The sequence below is a fragment of the Calidris pugnax genome, unplaced genomic scaffold, assembly GCF_001431845.1.
Source record: "Calidris pugnax isolate Ruff unplaced genomic scaffold, ASM143184v1 scaffold188, whole genome shotgun sequence".
NCBI classification, from domain to species: Eukaryota; Metazoa; Chordata; class Aves; order Charadriiformes; family Scolopacidae; genus Calidris; species Calidris pugnax.
Genome location: NW_015091257.1, coordinates 14,335,382 through 14,352,134, shown reverse-complemented (window position 1 = coordinate 14,352,134; position 16,753 = coordinate 14,335,382). Strand labels below are relative to the sequence as shown.

Genomic DNA, 16,753 nt, shown 5'->3' with positions numbered 1-16,753 from the left:
TTGTTGTATACAGTATTTATTCTTGCCTGCATTTTGTAGATAATTCATAAGTTACTTTACCATAAACTCATAGTTTAGTAAAACATTATTTTTTTTTACCTCCGAAACAGGATAATTCAACAGTTAGATGTGTTTTTTGGGACTTCAATAAAAATGGTAAGTAATTGAGATCACCCAAGATACCACGCTGTTTTAGTGATGTTAACTCATGTTAATATAAATGAAGGCTTTTATAACAAAGCTGTTTTCTTTAACAGGTGGACATGGAGGCTGGTCACATGAAGGATGCATAGTTAAAGAAAGTAGAGTTAACGAAACAGTCTGTTCATGCAACCACCTCACAAGCTTTGCCGTTTTGATGGTAATTATTTAATAAATTATGCAGTCTTACCATGATTCAAGAAAATATTTAAGCGTGTGTTATCTTTAGCAAATGAGGATGTGGTAAGCACACACCACCTATGAAATACTACTCAGGGTCTATTCACTTCAGTGTTAGTACATGTAGCCATAAAATTAGTCACGTGCTTAGGCTGTTTGTTGAATGGGAGCCCATGAGTTCTGATGAAGTATAAAAATCCAAAAGTTCTTATCAAACTCCAGCTTTTACATTTAGGCAGTTGATTATATTGCGGGAAATGAAAATTAGGACAAATGAAATTTAAAACAGTTTTTTAATCAAATGTGATTTCACAATTAGAATCATAGAATATCTCAAGTTGGAAGGGACCCATAAGGATCATCGAGTCTAACTCCCTGCTCCTTGGAGGACTAGGCTGGCTTTTCTGTTTTTCCACTAACTTTTTATAAGATGCATGATGAAAATAATGGTTTCTTTTTATTTTTTTTTTCCAATTGCAGAGGGAAAGGTGCATTTGGGTTATTTTTTTTTTTTTGATCTTTTTCTATTTAAGAAACATGTTCTCTGAAATAAACTTCTGTTTCCATTTTAGAACTTGTATGGAAATACTGCTCTGAATCCCACACAAGAATTGGTGCTGACTTTTATATCCTATATAGGCTGTGGCCTCTCTGCAATTTTTCTTTCTGTTACTCTTGTGACCTACATAGCCTTTGAGTAAGTACCTGTTCAACTAAGCTCCCATTATTCTTCAATTATGATTGCTTTTAGTCTTCACTGCAAAGTCCTTTCCAATAGTTATGGATTCTGTCACCATTAATAATGCACAAATTTGTTCAGTTTACCAGGAAGGTGTTGATTCAGTCTTCAGGAATGTTAATCTTGTGGACAAGTGAATTAATTATGAGGTTCTATGCAGTAAGAAGTGAGCACTCTTAAATATTTTTTAATGGATTATCATAATAGAAGTGTGAAAGAATGTGTTTAATATACAACATATATAGAGCAGTGCAGAATGATAGCATTTTTAAGCACATTTGTATTCTTTGCTGTTTGTCAGAACATTTTCTTATGTTTGAGCCTTAATTACCGAATCCTCCATATTATGTTTTGGAAATCCTCCTTAAAGTTATTCAGCACACATTTGTTCTCTTACTATCCTGTCATCAAGAACTTACTTGTCTCCATCAAGGTTTTAGAAGTCCAGTCAAAAGCCTAATCTAGTTTAGCAATAAGGAACAGTCACGTGTTTTTTCTTGGAAGTAACGTAACAAGAAGAAGTCAAACATACAATGAGGAAAAAAAAGTAATCACAGTGCTGAACTTTAGGAATCCAAGTTATTGCTTGGATTTATGTAACCTTATTATGACAAACTGTATTCACACATACTGTTAATTTGGAAATCTTTTGTAAATTACTCTCTGCATGTATGAATGTGATATATGAAGCATTATATATGAATGAAAATACGTAAAAAAAAATTTCTTGACATTTGTTCACGAAGGACTACAAGACAAAAAGCAAGACAGTTGATGTTATCTCACTAATTTGCTTTTTTAGGAAAATCCGGAGAGACTACCCATCCAAAATCCTTATTCAGCTGTGTGCTGCGTTACTTCTGCTCAACTTAGTTTTCCTCCTTGACTCATGGATTGCACTGTATGATACACGAGGCCTGTGCATTGCAGTTGCAGTATTTCTTCACTATTTCCTCTTGGTTTCCTTCACCTGGATGGGCCTAGAAGCTTTCCACATGTATCTGGCCCTTGTGAAAGTCTTTAATACCTATGTGCGGAAATACATTCTTAAATTTTGCATTGTTGGTTGGGGTATGTATTTTTTATTGTATTATTTTATTTTTTATTAGCATCCTACAAGTTGTAGATTTCACAGAAAAATAATAATTTCAAGTCATTATAATACTGTCTTTGTCATGATTTTCACTTACGTGTTTGCTCATAATCTTTTAGGGTTACCAGCAGTAGTTGTGTCCATTGTGTTGGCAGTGTCACCAGATAATTATGGACTTATAACCACTGGAAGGGTTTCAATAAACAGACCTGATGAATTGTGAGTTAAAGGGAGGCGCTTTTTTGGGTGTGGGAGCCTATGAAATTGGTATTCTTTAAAGTAAAGGTGGGGAAGGGAAGGGAAGGGAAGGGAAGGGAGAAGGGAGAGCTTTGAAATGGTATAGCTCTACAGTATGTCATGTGTTTTGTGGTTATTGCCTATATGAAAGCTCTTACCCTTTGGCCAAAAAATACTTTATACTAAGAGGCAAAAATAGTTTGCATGTGCAACAAACCACACCTTTATCTCATATTTATTTTACTTCATTTCTGTTTCTGATAATGGTTGACACACTGTTCTTGTGTTCTAGCTGCTGGATTAAAAACAGAATTGTCTTCTATATTACTGCTGTGGGATACTTTTGCCTGATATTTCTGATCAATATCAGCATGTTCATTGTTGTGCTGATCCAGCTGTGTCGTATCAAAAAGAAAAAACAACTTGGTGCTCAAAGAAAAACCAGTATTCAAGACCTTAGGAGTGTTGCTGGCCTCACATTCTTGCTGGGAATTACTTGGGGTTTTGCTTTCTTCACTGTAAATGAGGTATTTACTTACCTCTTTACCATTTTCAACACTTTGCAAGGTAAGTTTCTTCTACTGTGACAGTCTATTGCGTACAAAGTAATGATGCCATTTGGAAATGCCATTTTCTTGATTCAGCAATAAAGATGTAATTTTGATACGTGCTTTAACATGTTAATTAAGTTAGAGGTGATACTGTTTTACTGTAATCTTAAATTATAGGTGTGTTACAATAAGATACAGGAAAGCTAGCTACTATTTATATGTATAGTGTATTTATATCTATAAATACTAACATTTTTAAAATTGTCATGGAATTGTCATGGAATTGTTGGAGTTGGAAGGGGCCTCTAGAGATCATCTGGTCCAACTCCCCTGCTAAAGCAGGATTGCCCAGAGCACATCACTCAGGACTGCATCCAGGCGGGTCTTGAAAATCTCCAAAGAAGGGGACTCCACGACCTCCCTGGGCAGCCTGTTCCAGGGCTCTGTCACCCTCACCGTAAAGAAGTTATTCCTCGTATTTGAATGGAACTTCCTGTGTTCCAGCTTGTGCCCATTGCCCCTCGTCCTGTCCCTGGGAACCACTGAAAAGAGTCTGGCTCCATCATCCTTCAGCCCACCTTTTAGATACTTGTAAGCGCAATGAGGTCTCCCCTCAAAACCAGACACCACTGGAAGTGACTGTATTTCTCTAGTCAACAGATCAATTGTAAATACTCTTATTGTAACTGTTCGTATAATAATGCAATTAATGTTTTGAAAACTGTATCATTTCTCCACTTACCTATGGCTTAAGGGCGAGTTGTGATATTCAACAAAGGGCCATTGAGATAGGCAAGGCTGCAAAATCTGAAAGTTAGTGATCTAATTCTTAAGCCTGGCCTTTTGTACTTAAGAACATGTAGGAAGTAGATATGAGGGCATACAGCTTTGCAAAGGCCAGGATACTACTGGACATATCCAAAAGCAGAGTTTGAGAGGCTGCAGAAGCTTTCATATAAATATGAGGTACCGTAGGTGCCGACAGTTATCTAAATATACCTGATTTGCCCTACTGAAGTTTGGATTCAAGCCTCTGCTAACTGACACTTCAGATGGCTGTCTGGCTGATGCCCCAGAGGGATTAAAGCAATGAAAATTGCATTTCAGTGTATTTCTCTGTTGGCTATGTTGATTTTTTTGAGTACCTTACTCTTGGGTAAATTGAGGAGTTGAACCCACATCTTCCCAGGTCTTGCATGGGATTGTGTTCAACTAACGCAAGACTAGATTCTGTGTGGTCAGAGTAATATGTGTGAAAGTGAATCTAATGTGAAAGTAAGTTCCCCTTTTACCCAGTATTAAGTTAGGTGCTAGGCAAATTTAGATAATAGAAGTAATAAAGGTGTATAAATTGTATTGACTTTAATTAAGCTTATTCCAGTGTTTCAAAACTGTATTTGAAAATGGCATAGAACCATCTGAGTAGAGCAACACTTAGTTACATTCAAAAATTCATCCTAATAAAAGCCAAAGTTAAGAGAGCTACTTCAGCAAAGAAAGATGGGAGTAATCTCTTTTACTGGGATGTTACATGCTTAACTGGCCTTAAAAGCAGTGTAAACATAGCATACATGCACGTCTACACCAGTCTGATTTTAGTTTTCCTTCATGTTATTTTCTATTCATAGTAAACCTAAAATCTGTTCTCAGGGACACGTTGCAGCTAGAAAATTGTGTTAAGACTGAGTGCCATTTTCCTTAAAGGAGGATGATGACGATGGATTTTAAGCAAGGAAAGTTATGTCACACCCTGTGCCAGTGAAAACTGAATGAGAATCAGACAGTGAGTCTGTGAAGTGGCACTGGCAAGAGACAGGGATAAGCCCCATCCCTTCTAGAAAATACTTGGCTCTGAATTTGTGGTAAAGGGGGTATCATTTATTCTTATTTTAGATAAGAATAATTTTCATAGTATGAATACGCAAAATTTTGTAGTGTTACTGGTTCTGGTGGTAACAGGGTAGCTGCTAATGAAAGATGGGTCAGTGTCACACCATGTGCTAACAGCTGCATAGCCTGACAGTGTTGTATCATACCCTCTGACATTGCTTTGAAGTCTTCTCCAAAAATGTTAAGTAAATTTCAGGATCCACAGAATTTTTCACTTCCCGTTTGATAACAGGAAACTTTATTATGCACTTTGTGAATTTGGTTATATTTGTTCTAGTATTTGTGTGTATGATTCCTCTCATTTATGTAAGGGAAAAGTACTCTTCAGTGTTCAGAGTTGTAAACTTTTTAACCAAAGAAAGGTGTCATTACTTTTGATTAGAAATTTAAAAGAAATTAAATCAAAACACTGTTTATTAAGAAGTAACAAAGTCAATTTTGTAACATTCTCAAACATTATTGCTTTGCAGGGTTCTTCATTTTTATCTTCTATTGTGTAACAAAGGAGAATGTCCGTAAACAGTGGAGAAGATATCTCTGTTGTGGGAAATTTAGGCTGGCTGAAAACTCTGGTAAATAGGAATTTTTATTTTTTTGCTTGTGTATACTTAGACTCAGTGTTAAGTTCCTAGTATTTTGTTATACTTTTTAAATAAAAAATCAATACGTAATGTTGCTACAGTTGCAGGTCTAATTATCCATATATATCCAGGTATAATAAACCTCAAAAATTATACTCTTTAAAGATGGTAGTTGATGCAATTCTTACATGCTGTTGCATTAAGCTGTTAACTGCAGTTGATCTCTTCCACTACAGTATAAAGGCATGTCTTTGCAGAAGATTTTTGATCAGTTAGAAACTGTAAAATTTGTTCCACCTTCTGAGTCAACTCTAGTTTTTCCAGTGAATTCCACCAAAACAAGGTGAAGCGTAGTTTAAATCAAAAAAAGAACTACAAATGATTTTATGCTATTTTGTTAGTCAGTGGTTGACTTCTCATAAAGCCATATAGTTTTTAGACACTTAAATTTAGAGGATCAACTGTACTTTAGTCATCTTTCTGATCTGGTCTGCAGTCTTAAAGCTATGACAGTTGGCTGTTTGTACTTTAAAAGGGCCAAGAGAAAAGGGAACTAGATTTAAATGACTTTAAACATCAAGAATCGTGAAATTCTTAGGACAATGCTATTCTGTTTAGAATACTTTGAGAAGAGTGGGTAGAGCCTTATTTTAATTCAGTTGCATTATTAACTCTAGTTTTGTATTTTGCTTGGATGAGTTGTGCTATTTTCTGTAACGTATCTGTTGTAGACTGGAGTAGAACTGCCACTAATGGTTTAAAGAAGCAGACTGTAAATCAAGGAGTATCCAGTTCTTCCAATTCCTTACAATCAAACAGTAACTCCACTAACTCTACAACACTGCTCATGAATAATGATTACTCAGTGCACATGAATGGAAATGGTATGTATAATGCAAGTTTTCTTTTTTCTTATCTTAAAACAGTGCTATGCTCTTTCATGCTTATGTAAAATGAAGCGCTGACAAAATATTATTCATAAGTATAGGGTCAGAATATTTCAGGATGTCCTCACAAATGTTTTATGGGACTATAGACAAAGTTTTAAAATACCCATTTCTCCTACTCAGTGGGAACTCTTGATTTATATATGAAATAGTAAGTCATGTTCATTGTTAGAGCAGTTATTTACCAGAAGCTGCTAGTAATGCTTGTCACCTGAATATATGACAATAAACTTCAAGCATGTTTTAAAACAGTTTAGCTTTTAAACCTTATTAAAACAAACATTGCCTGAAAAAGAAAGACATACAGGATAATAACATAACTTGAAAGTATGAAAGAAATCATGTAGGAATTAGTAAGAGGAAGAACATTAATAGAATGCTCACATGGAAGCTGCTTATGAGAGAAGTAAGAGAAAATGGAAACTATACTTACAAAATCACCTCAGTGAACAGAGCACATCTGAGAGATCTGCCTCACTGTTGGCTCCAGAGTAAGTATTGAAACTAAATTTCTCTATAGCTCTTAAAAACCCCTGTGGGTTTTTTAAGGATGTTTTTGCCTTACAGAAATCTATCTTCATTGCAGGAAACAATTTTTCAGAAGTAATATTCTCTATCCTTCCTATTCTAACACAGTACTGTCCTCTGAACTGTTACCATCTGCTCTGTTCCTGAGAAGTTGAAATGCAGGTGTATGTAGCACTCCAATTAATTTCACTTGCAAATTGGCGTGTCTTATTTGTCTGTTGGGAAAACTAGATAGGAATCTCCACTGAATGTACTTATTTGAAAATTATGTTTTTCCAGTGGCCGTAATCTAGTTTTTCACCCTTGCTGGAAGCATGTCGTGCTGCTGATTTGAGCTCTCAGTAAAGACAGTCATTTTTTCAAAGAGGAAAATAATTTATAAATCTGTAATGTATGAAAGTCTAAATTGAGCAAAATTTACAGGACATTATTCCTGTCTGCCTAAGGTATTTTTCCCAGTTGATCAAGAGTTGAGGCTAAGAAGTCATGCCACAGTATGAAGTTGTAGAACATGCTCACAGGGGCTGTGTTGTCCTCCTTTCCTGTCAGAAGACAGCAGATAATCAGTGGGATTATCTCATCAGATAATCTCTCAGATGGACAGAGTAAAAGCTGTGGAATTTGTATGTGCTGCCCCCTTAATATGTTACTGTCTGTTTGGATGTACTAGCTGTATGTTGCATAGAAATCACAACATTTCAGGAAATGGCATGTGGACATGCCTTGAACAGCTTTCCAAATTGAGCTTGTAAAATTAGTTCCTCCTTTTTTTTTTTTTGTTTTTGTTTGTTTTGTTATTCCTTTAGAAAACATCTCTGTTTGGATACCACGCAATGGAATAATTAACATACTTAGTATGTAACAGGTCCATTGGGAACCTGAATCCAGTAACTCTCACTGTCATCAAATACAAAGCAGGCAATATTTTTAGGTAGAATTAATGCCTTTCAAAGAGAGAGAAATTTTCAGGCCCAAAACCTGGTATGTCTTGTAGGGTTTTTTTCCCAACTGTGTTAGTTACTCTGATGAAAAATGCCACCTCTCCATTAAAATGCTTATGTACAGCTACAAAAGCATTTTGGCGACTTTTCTTGGCATAAAGAAAGATAGCAGCAATATTTTATTGAACTTGTTTGTTGTAGCAGCTGAGTGAATGGTCCTGTTGTGGCTTTCCAGAACAAGTTTTTGTTGATTTGAGTAGTGTTTTAGGATGAGGTGCAAAATTGATAATCTAAACCATTGAGCAATGCCCATTCTGTGTGACATGCTCCAGTTCTGTCCTAGTTTATTCACATAATTAGATCTTTTCAGTGTGAGAGTCTGTACGTCCTGTGCTAACAGCTTCTCAGACAAAGCAACTGACAGAACTTTTATAGAACTTTGTTCCTGTACACTCATGAACCCAGATGTCTCAGATGACCCACCTCATCACCTTTTCTATTTTATTGAATGTTTTGAATGCTGTGAACACTGTACCACATCCTCCATTCATATCAAATATGCATACCTGCATAGTTTGTTAGACTAAATAATTCTTCTGGGTCTTTAGGACTTCCACAAGAAGAGGCTAAACTTGTGCTTGGATAGAGTTAGTCTTCCCAGCAAAGCTCTTTGAGGCAATTCCTTACACTTAATCTTCCAAACACAGGGTAGTTGTGTCTCAGAAGAGCCGGGCAAATGCCTCCAAAAAGTAGTTGACTGGTGTTATATAGGAACATGGGATCTTCTAATTTGCTGTACATGATTTTCCTCTTACAGCTAGAACTTCAAAATAACATTGCAATGCTACATATTAAAAAGTGAGCTCCAAAAAGAAAACAGTCTAGAAATTAAGACCTATGTCATAAACATACTGATGTTTATGGTTTTGGCTTCACTACTTCCACTGAAATGCTGTTCCAGATGCAGGATTGAATGACTTGCCATGGTTAAGTTTGGGGTGTCTATACAGCCTGTGGCTATGCTTGCCTACTGGACTGTGTAACTTCATCTTTCCATGGCATACTAATGTTTCCTTGTTTTTGGTTTTTCTCTTACAGGTTTGCATGTTTGAGAAACTACCATTAGGTATCACATGGCTGAACCTGCAGATTTCCTCACTGAGAAACAGAAACCACCCTTCTGAATTTGTTCACAGAATAGCCTTATTTTCTTCTCAGATTTTGCCCTAACATTAGGGCACATTGAACACTCCTTCTAAAACAAACCAGCTGTAGTCAGCCAGGGGGTTAAATAACTATATATGCACAATTACAGTATCAGCAAATATAGTGATTTTCTGTCATTTCAGTCTTTATCAGATTTGAATTGATTAACAAAGCACTTCTCATCTTACCCTGTTTACATTTGTGCTGGTTTAGTGCTTGATGGCCTTTTAAATTAACAATTAAATATTAGACTTTAAGAGGTTTTGCATAATCTCTTGGGCCAATGCTTCCATTTTGTGGGTCGAGTGGCAGCTCAGTAGTTTGGCATGGAATTTGTAATCTTTGACAGCCGTCACCACAAACCCACTCCCTTAAACTTCCATCCTGAGATGTTTAAGTTAAATGCATTACATTTTCAAATTGGTAGTAGGCTTTATCAGCTAGAAATACATGTGCATATCTTATTTTAAAAATGCTGTCTTTCATTCCAAAGAAAAGTTTGCCGATGAGACTTTGATACAACTGATACACTGACATCTGCTTGAATCAGTGGGGTAACTGCTGAAGGGTATGCAGTCTGCCTGAAGTGAAGGATTAGTTTGGGTAGACTGATACTAAACCTGTGTGCCTGGGGGCCGTGGCCCAAGCAGAATAGAGAAGAGCAGGCCAGGCCAGTCATTCATGCACAAGAATCCTTTCTGCAGGGAGGGATTAAGTGCAGGGAAGAGACATCACCAAATACTTCTTCCTTTGGTGAGCCCAACAAAAAATAGTTGAAGAGCATCCTGTAATGTGGCACTTCCCCTTCTGGAAGAATTCAGAAGCTTGAGGTAGTGAGACAGTGAAAGGGGAAGACAGAGGCAAAGCAGGATTCTGCTGCAGGATAGGTGAGGTATTTGGACTGAATCCAGGCGTACTAGAGAGGATTAAATTTTGATCCCTGTAATAGTCATCTTTCACTGCCTAGAGGTTTCTCACCACTGCGTTTCCTCCTCCCAAAAGCATAAACCACAAGCAGTTTCCATCTTCACAGTTGTGTCTTTTCAGTAGATTTACTGAAATCTACTAAGTTATGATGATGTTTGTATATGAAGTGTTGTAAATATCAACGCAAAGAGCAAATTTGGATGTGTTTTGGTTTTTATTAATGCTGTTTCTGGTATAAATGATAAATGACAGCTCTGCATCTGTGTTTGTGAACTCATTTCTCAGTGTTTAACAAAATGATCCCCTCCCAAATGAAATACTGTTTTCCCCATTGTGGTATTCCTTATCATTTACTCCTACTGATATGATACATATGATATCAGGATCCTGGCAGATCTTTTAAACTTGACTGCTTTGGGAAAAAAATACAATTTCCAACCAGAAGCATTTGCACAAATACTTAAAAAAAAATCCTAATTCTCATTAAAATTATCTAGGACATAGTGCATAGAAAGAAGCATTTGCACAAATACTTAAAAAAAAAAATCCTAATTCTCATTAAAATGATCTAGGACATAGTGCATAGAGGTAGGAGATTCTGTCCAGTGAATTGAGCATTTGTGGAGCATTTCATTAATAGGCTGCAATCAGCAGTGGCATCGCACTAATTCTCATTAAAATTATCTAGGACATAGTGCATAGAAGTAGGAGATTCTGTCCAGTGAATTGAGCATTTGTGGAGCATTTCATTAATAGGCTGCAATCAGCAGTGGTATCGCACATCTACAATGTTCATTGTAGATTTACCTCAGTGTGTAAGATTCTCAGTCTAAATATGGCTTAGAGCCATGACTGGACCTAGGCTAGATTCAGGCTGTCCTCCGGAATTAAATGCTGCAAGTTGCCTTTCAAAGGAAAAAAATACCCTTGTTTTCTCAAACACTTTCTTGTTTCAGATGCATGGCAAACCTGAGAAATCTTTTAAATGTAACTTCTTAAAGTAAAACTAGAATGAAAAGTATTTTGCATTTTATCTAGTGATATTTATTCCAAGTCAAAGCCTACATCCTGAGAATCGTGTCCTTCACTGCTTAAAATATGGAATCCTATCATGCGTAAATATATTAACATCTCTCAACTCTCTTACTGGTTTCACACAGGAGAAGACATCTATACAGAAAAATCCACATTTTGAAATTGTTGCAGGGATAAAATGAGAGTGCATGAACTCCCTGCAGTGACTGGAAAAGCATGGGAGACTTGATTCTAAATCTTTCTGATAGGGGATGCACTTTTTTTGTTTCAACAGGCCATCTTTCCAGTGAGAAGAATGGCGTTTCTTTCAGTGTACAGAATGGTGACGTGTGTCTCCATGACTTTTCAGGCAAACAACTTGTATTTCAAGAAAAGGATGATACAGGCAGCCAAAAAAGCCGTATCTCGCTCAGAAGGACTTCAAAGAGGGGAAGCCTAACTTTTATTGAGAAAATGTGATTTCCTTTTAAACAGCACATTGTTTTACAGTGTGAAGTAGAGATTTACTTTAACAGTTTTACATAATGTGAGCAGACCAAGAACTGATTTTATTTAATATATGGTACTGGAACTTCAAGGCAGCCATGCAATGGATTGACAAGGACAATTATTAACCAAAAAAAAACCACACCAAAAACCAAACAAAAACCAACCAAAAAACCAAAGGGACTAGCTACTATTTTGACAACGTATCTTGGATGTCAAATTACAGCTGGCACATTTCCATTCTGATTCTTCATTGGAAGTTTTCTGAGTTTTTTAACATGTAAAGGAAAGTTTTGTTTAGATTTTTTTTCATTACAACTAATTTTAGCTGGATGTAACGCGTAGTAGTATTGTATAAATGTAGGAAGTTACAATTTGTGAGTACAATGTTATCTTTAAAAATGTTACACTGTCTTCAACTTTTTGTACGCTGTAGTATCAAACTCTATAGTGATGTAAATAAGCAGAAAAATAACAACTTTTAAGCATCTTAATGATACTTTTATATTTATTTCTTGTAACATAAATTTAAATATTCCTATGTATAGAAAAATAGTTGTTATTTTGTTTTAACTTCTATTGTAAGTTTGCATTTGTCTTTAATGGAAATAATTAACTTCAACACAGAATGATACAGAAGTTACTTTGTTCAATAAGTGAAATCACTTATGGTGGTTTAAATATATTCACTAGATACAGAACTGTAAATACAAACACTATCCATCTTGAACCTTCAGTGACAGAGCTCTTAGTACGCCACAGAAGGATAGAAACTGGGTGTCATCAAAGTTGAGTGCCATGAATGAGGGAGTGAAAAATAATGTAGTCAGTAGGTTACTAAATACAGCTAAGTTACATTAGTGGCTTGAGTAGGTCAATGGGAGCTTTTGCCATTGATTTCAGCAGGGTCGATATTTTATCTTGAGTGGTGGTTCCAGAGATTAAACACACCACCATTTCTCATTTGCAATGATAAAGAAAAGTAGAGAAGTGTTACTTTTTGAAGAAAAAAATACAGAGAATAAATGCTAGCTGCTATATTTAGTAGCTGAGAAATTGTCTGTTTCATTTTGTGGCTGTTTTTTAAGGGGCAGCTCCTGAGCTATTCTAATGAGTTTCTCTGCTTGTACTTTGGCCCTTGGTTGGCAAGCCAAACCCTGAGGGCCTAGCTCAGTAATTTCTGAAGCAAAATTTCATTCACTTTGTGATATTTTTCTGAAAAAGCTGGATTTTGGCTCTTCATGCACAACAGCTGAAAGAAAATAGTGCCCATACAACATTGTGAAAATTCTTCATGAACAGAAGTTAGCATGAGCCCTCGTTGTGCCTCTTCACAGATGTGTGCAACTGTGGCCATTGCTTTTTTCTCCTTGTGTTCTTGGGCAAAGGTTGGATGCTTCTGGTGCAAGAGCTAGAACAAACTGGTGCCACGCTGCTGAGTGCCAGACCCTGTAAAGGGGATTTTTGAGGCAGATGCTCGCTGGAGGGAAGCAAGGGGTTTGCTTTTCCGGAGCACTCGGTAGGGAGCCCCGGAAACACACTTCTCAACAAAAAGCATCCGTTAAATGCCTTCTATCTGGGGCTCTCTTGTAGTTCAGCAATTGAACTTCTTCAGTACTTAGACCCTCTTGTGGTTCTATATGCAACGCATGGGTTCTTTTGGTCACCTATGTCCAAGACTACTCTGAATATGCTTTTAAAGTGAGAACTTCAAGTATTTGTTGTGTTTATCCACAAGGTTTTAACTGCATGTTAATAAAAGACGGTACTGGAATGCTAGTAGCTGGAATGCATTTCTGTGAATGCTTTAACTATTTGGCTGATTGCCTTTGCACTGTTTCTTGTAAATTTATTTAATGTTCTTGTATTTATATTTTCAACTGTAAAAAAAAGTAATAAATTTACAGCAAGTACAACTCATGAAATATATAAACTTTGTCTATTAGATAAATGTGTCATAATTCTTCAGATTACAAGAGCTGCAGTACGTAACCTCTTGGAGGAAACGCTGACCTAGCCCTTACATTTGTTGTCTTCCACATATTTTACCGTTCATGGTTCGGGCAGATCTGTTTTTAGCAAAGAAAACCCTGACATAAGTCTGTCCAGCCAATGCTCTCCCTCAAGCCTGCTGAAACTCTTCCACAAGAATGCTATGAGCAAAAGCACATAGCCGAGTTTGGCTTCAGTAATTAAATTCCCTATGGAAACACATACTCTACTGTCACTGATCTGCTCGGAGTTGTCCTTTCTTTTTATTTTTGCACACTAACATATGTTAGGATTCTTCTCATCATTTTTATTTGATTTATTCCTGGGGGTGGGGGAATCTTTTCTGACTTTGCCACTTAAAAGCGGCACACACATATTGTAGCAAAATTTTGCCCCCACAGCAGCATATTGTTTTATCTCAGTAATTATCATCATTAAAACTAGCTGAAAAAGTGTTTGCACATCGGGTGTCGCAGTAATCTTTTGGTGCTGGGTCTGGCAGTTTAGCCGTGGCAGCCCAGGGCTTGATGAAAGCTGCAGCCCCTTCCCCAGAGCGCAAAGTAAAATTCTGTGCATCAGCTTGTGGCTGCGAAGCCAACCCAGGGACACCCGACGGGAGGGCGTGGATAAACCGCAAGGTGCTGCCTACAGCTGGCACCACCTCACGCAGAGAAACCCTTCCCGAAGGGCAGCACGCAGCCTCCTGCAGCACCCATCCACACTTAACACCCGTTCTTCCCCTTGCCGAGGAGAACTCACCAAAGATTTTGCAACTGCATGTAACGCACGCCTAAATCTTCTAAGTCTTTGACAAGTTTCTGACCTGATGATGATGGACCTGATGGAGAGGGTCCAGAGGAGGGCCACGAGGATGATCAGGGGGATGGAGCACCTCTGCTACGAGGACAGGCTGAGGGAGCTGGGGTTGTTCAGCCTGAAGAAGAGGAGGCTCCGGGGAGACCTAATAGTGGCCTTCCAGTACCTGAAGGGAGCCTACAGGAAGGCTGGGGAGAGCCTGTTTACAAAGGCCTGTAGTGACAGGACGAGGGGCAATGGCTTCAGGCTGGAGGGGAACAGATTTAGATTGGAGATTAGGAGAGGGTTCTTCACTGTGAGGGTGGTGGAGCACTGGAACAGGTTGCCCAGGGAGGTGGTTGAGGCCCCTTCCCTGGAGATATTCAAGGAGAGGCTCGACGAGGCCCTGGGCAACCTGGTCTAGTTGGGGGTGTCCCTGGCGGGGAGGTCGGACTAGGTGACCTTTGGAGGTCCCTTCCGGCCTGGACAATTCTATGATTCTATGACATTCTCTCTGGTCTCAAAACTATTTTTTTAAGGCTGAAAAAAAACCGGCTTCCAACAATCGTTCTGGCCTTTTGCGTTTTATCTTACAAACTTACGAAGAGGATGTATAAAATCGCCTTTGTTTTTTCAGGCCATTTAGCCTGACTTGTGTCACTTGTGGCGCTGGGGCTGGCGCTGCTGGGCCTTGCCTCTGCTCCTCGCCCGTCCTTCGGGCACCGACACCTCCCGGCGCCCCGGCGGGCTGCGGGGCCTGCCCTTCCTCCCGCTCGCCCTTCTCCTGCCGCTTCCCCGCCCTCCTGCTTCCTTAGAGAAGCCGAATTCGGGATTTCGCGCACCCCACCTGCAACGGAACATCCCCTGCTCCCTCTCATTTCGCCGCCGCGACGGCCCGCCTTCCCCTTCGCCCACCCCCGCCGGGGGGAGGAGGCCGGGCGCCCCGCTCCGCCCCGCCTTGCCGCCGGCCGGCAGGGAGGAGGCCGCCGCCGCCATCACCGGCTGCCGCCGCGCCGATCGCCGCCGGAGAGGAGGGGGCGGGCCCGGCAGCCGGGCCGGCTGAGGCGGGAGGCGCGGGGCGGCGGGCCGGCCGGCCGTGAGGCGATGAGGAGCCGCAGCAACTCGGGGGTGCGCCTGGACGGCTACGCCCGCCTGGTCCAGCGGACCATCCTCTGCCACCAGGTGAGGGCAGCCGCCGCGGGACGTCTCTCCGGGGCTGGGGGCGCCCGGGGTCGGCCGCGGCCCCGGGGGGGGGAGTCCTGCAGCGTAGCGGCCGGAGCCGGTGACGGCAGCCCGGTCGGCAGAATGGGCACGACAGAGCCGGTGGAAGAAACTCTCTCCTCTCCCCGGCGCAGGGCCTCCATTCCCTGTCGCCCCCTTCCCCCGCCTGAGGGAAAGCTGAGGCGGTGCGGATCCTCGGGGCCGCTCGTTCGCCGCTTGTGTAAAGGCACGCCGGAAAATGTGCGGGAAATACAGCGAGTGTGAGGTTCGCAAACAGTCATACCGCGCGTGGAATGCGTTCGTGGTCCTGTTAGACACAGCTCACCCGTTGTAACGCTATATATACATATCTATATATATATATATATACGTGCCTGTAAGGCAAGTCAGCCCCGGTAACAGAGAGGTCCCTGGTGGGGCCTCTGAAATCTGTCTGTCAGCATCCGCCGGGTGTGAATCCAGGGCCGGGCCGGGCAGGGGAGGCAGCAGCCGGCGTGCGGGGCTCTGTGCGGGGCCGCTGTGCCGCGCCTCACGTCGGGGGGGGGAGTCCTGCAGCGTAGCGGCCGGAGCCGGTGACGGCAGCCCGGTCGGCAGAATGGGCACGACAGAGCCGGTGGAAGAAACTCTCTCCTCTCCCCGGCGCAGGGCCTCCATTCCCTGTCGCCCCCTTCCCCCGCCTGAGGGAAAGCTGAGGCGGTGCGGATCCTCGGAGCCGCTCGTTCGCCGCTTGTGTAAAGGCACGCCGGAAAATATGTGGGAAATACAGCGAGTGTGAGGTTTGCAAACAGTCGTACCGCGTGTGGAATGCGTTCGTGGTCCTGTTATACACAGATCACCCGTTGTAACGCTATACATACATATCTATATATATATACGTGCCCGGTTCGCAAACAGTCATACCGCGCGTGGAATGCGTTCGTGGTCCTGTTAGACACAGCTCACCCGTTGTAACGCTATATATACATATCTATATATATATATATATACGTGCCTGTAAGGCAAGTCAGCCCCGGTAACAGAGAGGTCCCTGGTGGGGCCTCTGAAATCTGTCTGTCAGCATCCGCCGGGTGTGAATCCAGGGCCGGGCCGGGCAGGGGAGGCAGCAGCCGGCGTGCGGGGCTCTGTGCGGGGCCGCTGTGCCGCGCCGCACGTCCCACGCATTCCCGGTCCCCGGCCTACATATCTATATATATATATATATAC

The 16,753-nt window shown here is 40.6% G+C and overlaps 2 protein-coding genes across 9 annotated transcripts in view; both read left to right on the top strand.

Annotated features, from left to right (window-relative positions):
* ADGRG2 (adhesion G protein-coupled receptor G2) overlaps window positions 1-13,462 on the top strand; it is a 63,660-nt gene extending 50,198 nt beyond the window's left edge. For 3 of the 5 annotated variants that reach the window (XM_014960347.1, XM_014960345.1, XM_014960346.1), the window contains exons 22-28: window positions 954-1,078; window positions 1,923-2,191; window positions 2,333-2,432; window positions 2,743-3,017; window positions 5,362-5,463; window positions 6,204-6,356; window positions 11,331-13,462. In XM_014960347.1, coding sequence (XP_014815833.1) covers window positions 954-1,078; window positions 1,923-2,191; window positions 2,333-2,432; window positions 2,743-3,017; window positions 5,362-5,463; window positions 6,204-6,356; window positions 11,331-11,515 — 1,209 coding nt within the window. In that variant the 3' untranslated portion in view covers window positions 11,516-13,462. Of the gene's footprint in view, window positions 1-953; window positions 1,079-1,922; window positions 2,192-2,332; window positions 2,433-2,742; window positions 3,018-5,361; window positions 5,464-6,203; window positions 6,357-8,986; window positions 10,516-11,330 lie in introns of those variants that run through there. The other 2 variants (XM_014960349.1, XM_014960348.1) reach the window with 2 other exon arrangements.
* Window positions 13,463-15,325: 1,863 nt separating this feature from the next.
* Window positions 15,326-16,753, top strand: part of PHKA2 (phosphorylase kinase, alpha 2 (liver)) — a 66,222-nt gene continuing 64,794 nt past the window's right edge. For all 4 annotated transcript variants that reach the window (XM_014960352.1, XM_014960351.1, XM_014960354.1 and 1 more), the window contains exon 1: window positions 15,326-15,511. In XM_014960352.1, the coding sequence (XP_014815838.1) occupies window positions 15,434-15,511 (78 nt within the window). In that variant the 5' untranslated portion in view covers window positions 15,326-15,433. The remainder of the gene's footprint in view (window positions 15,512-16,753) is intronic.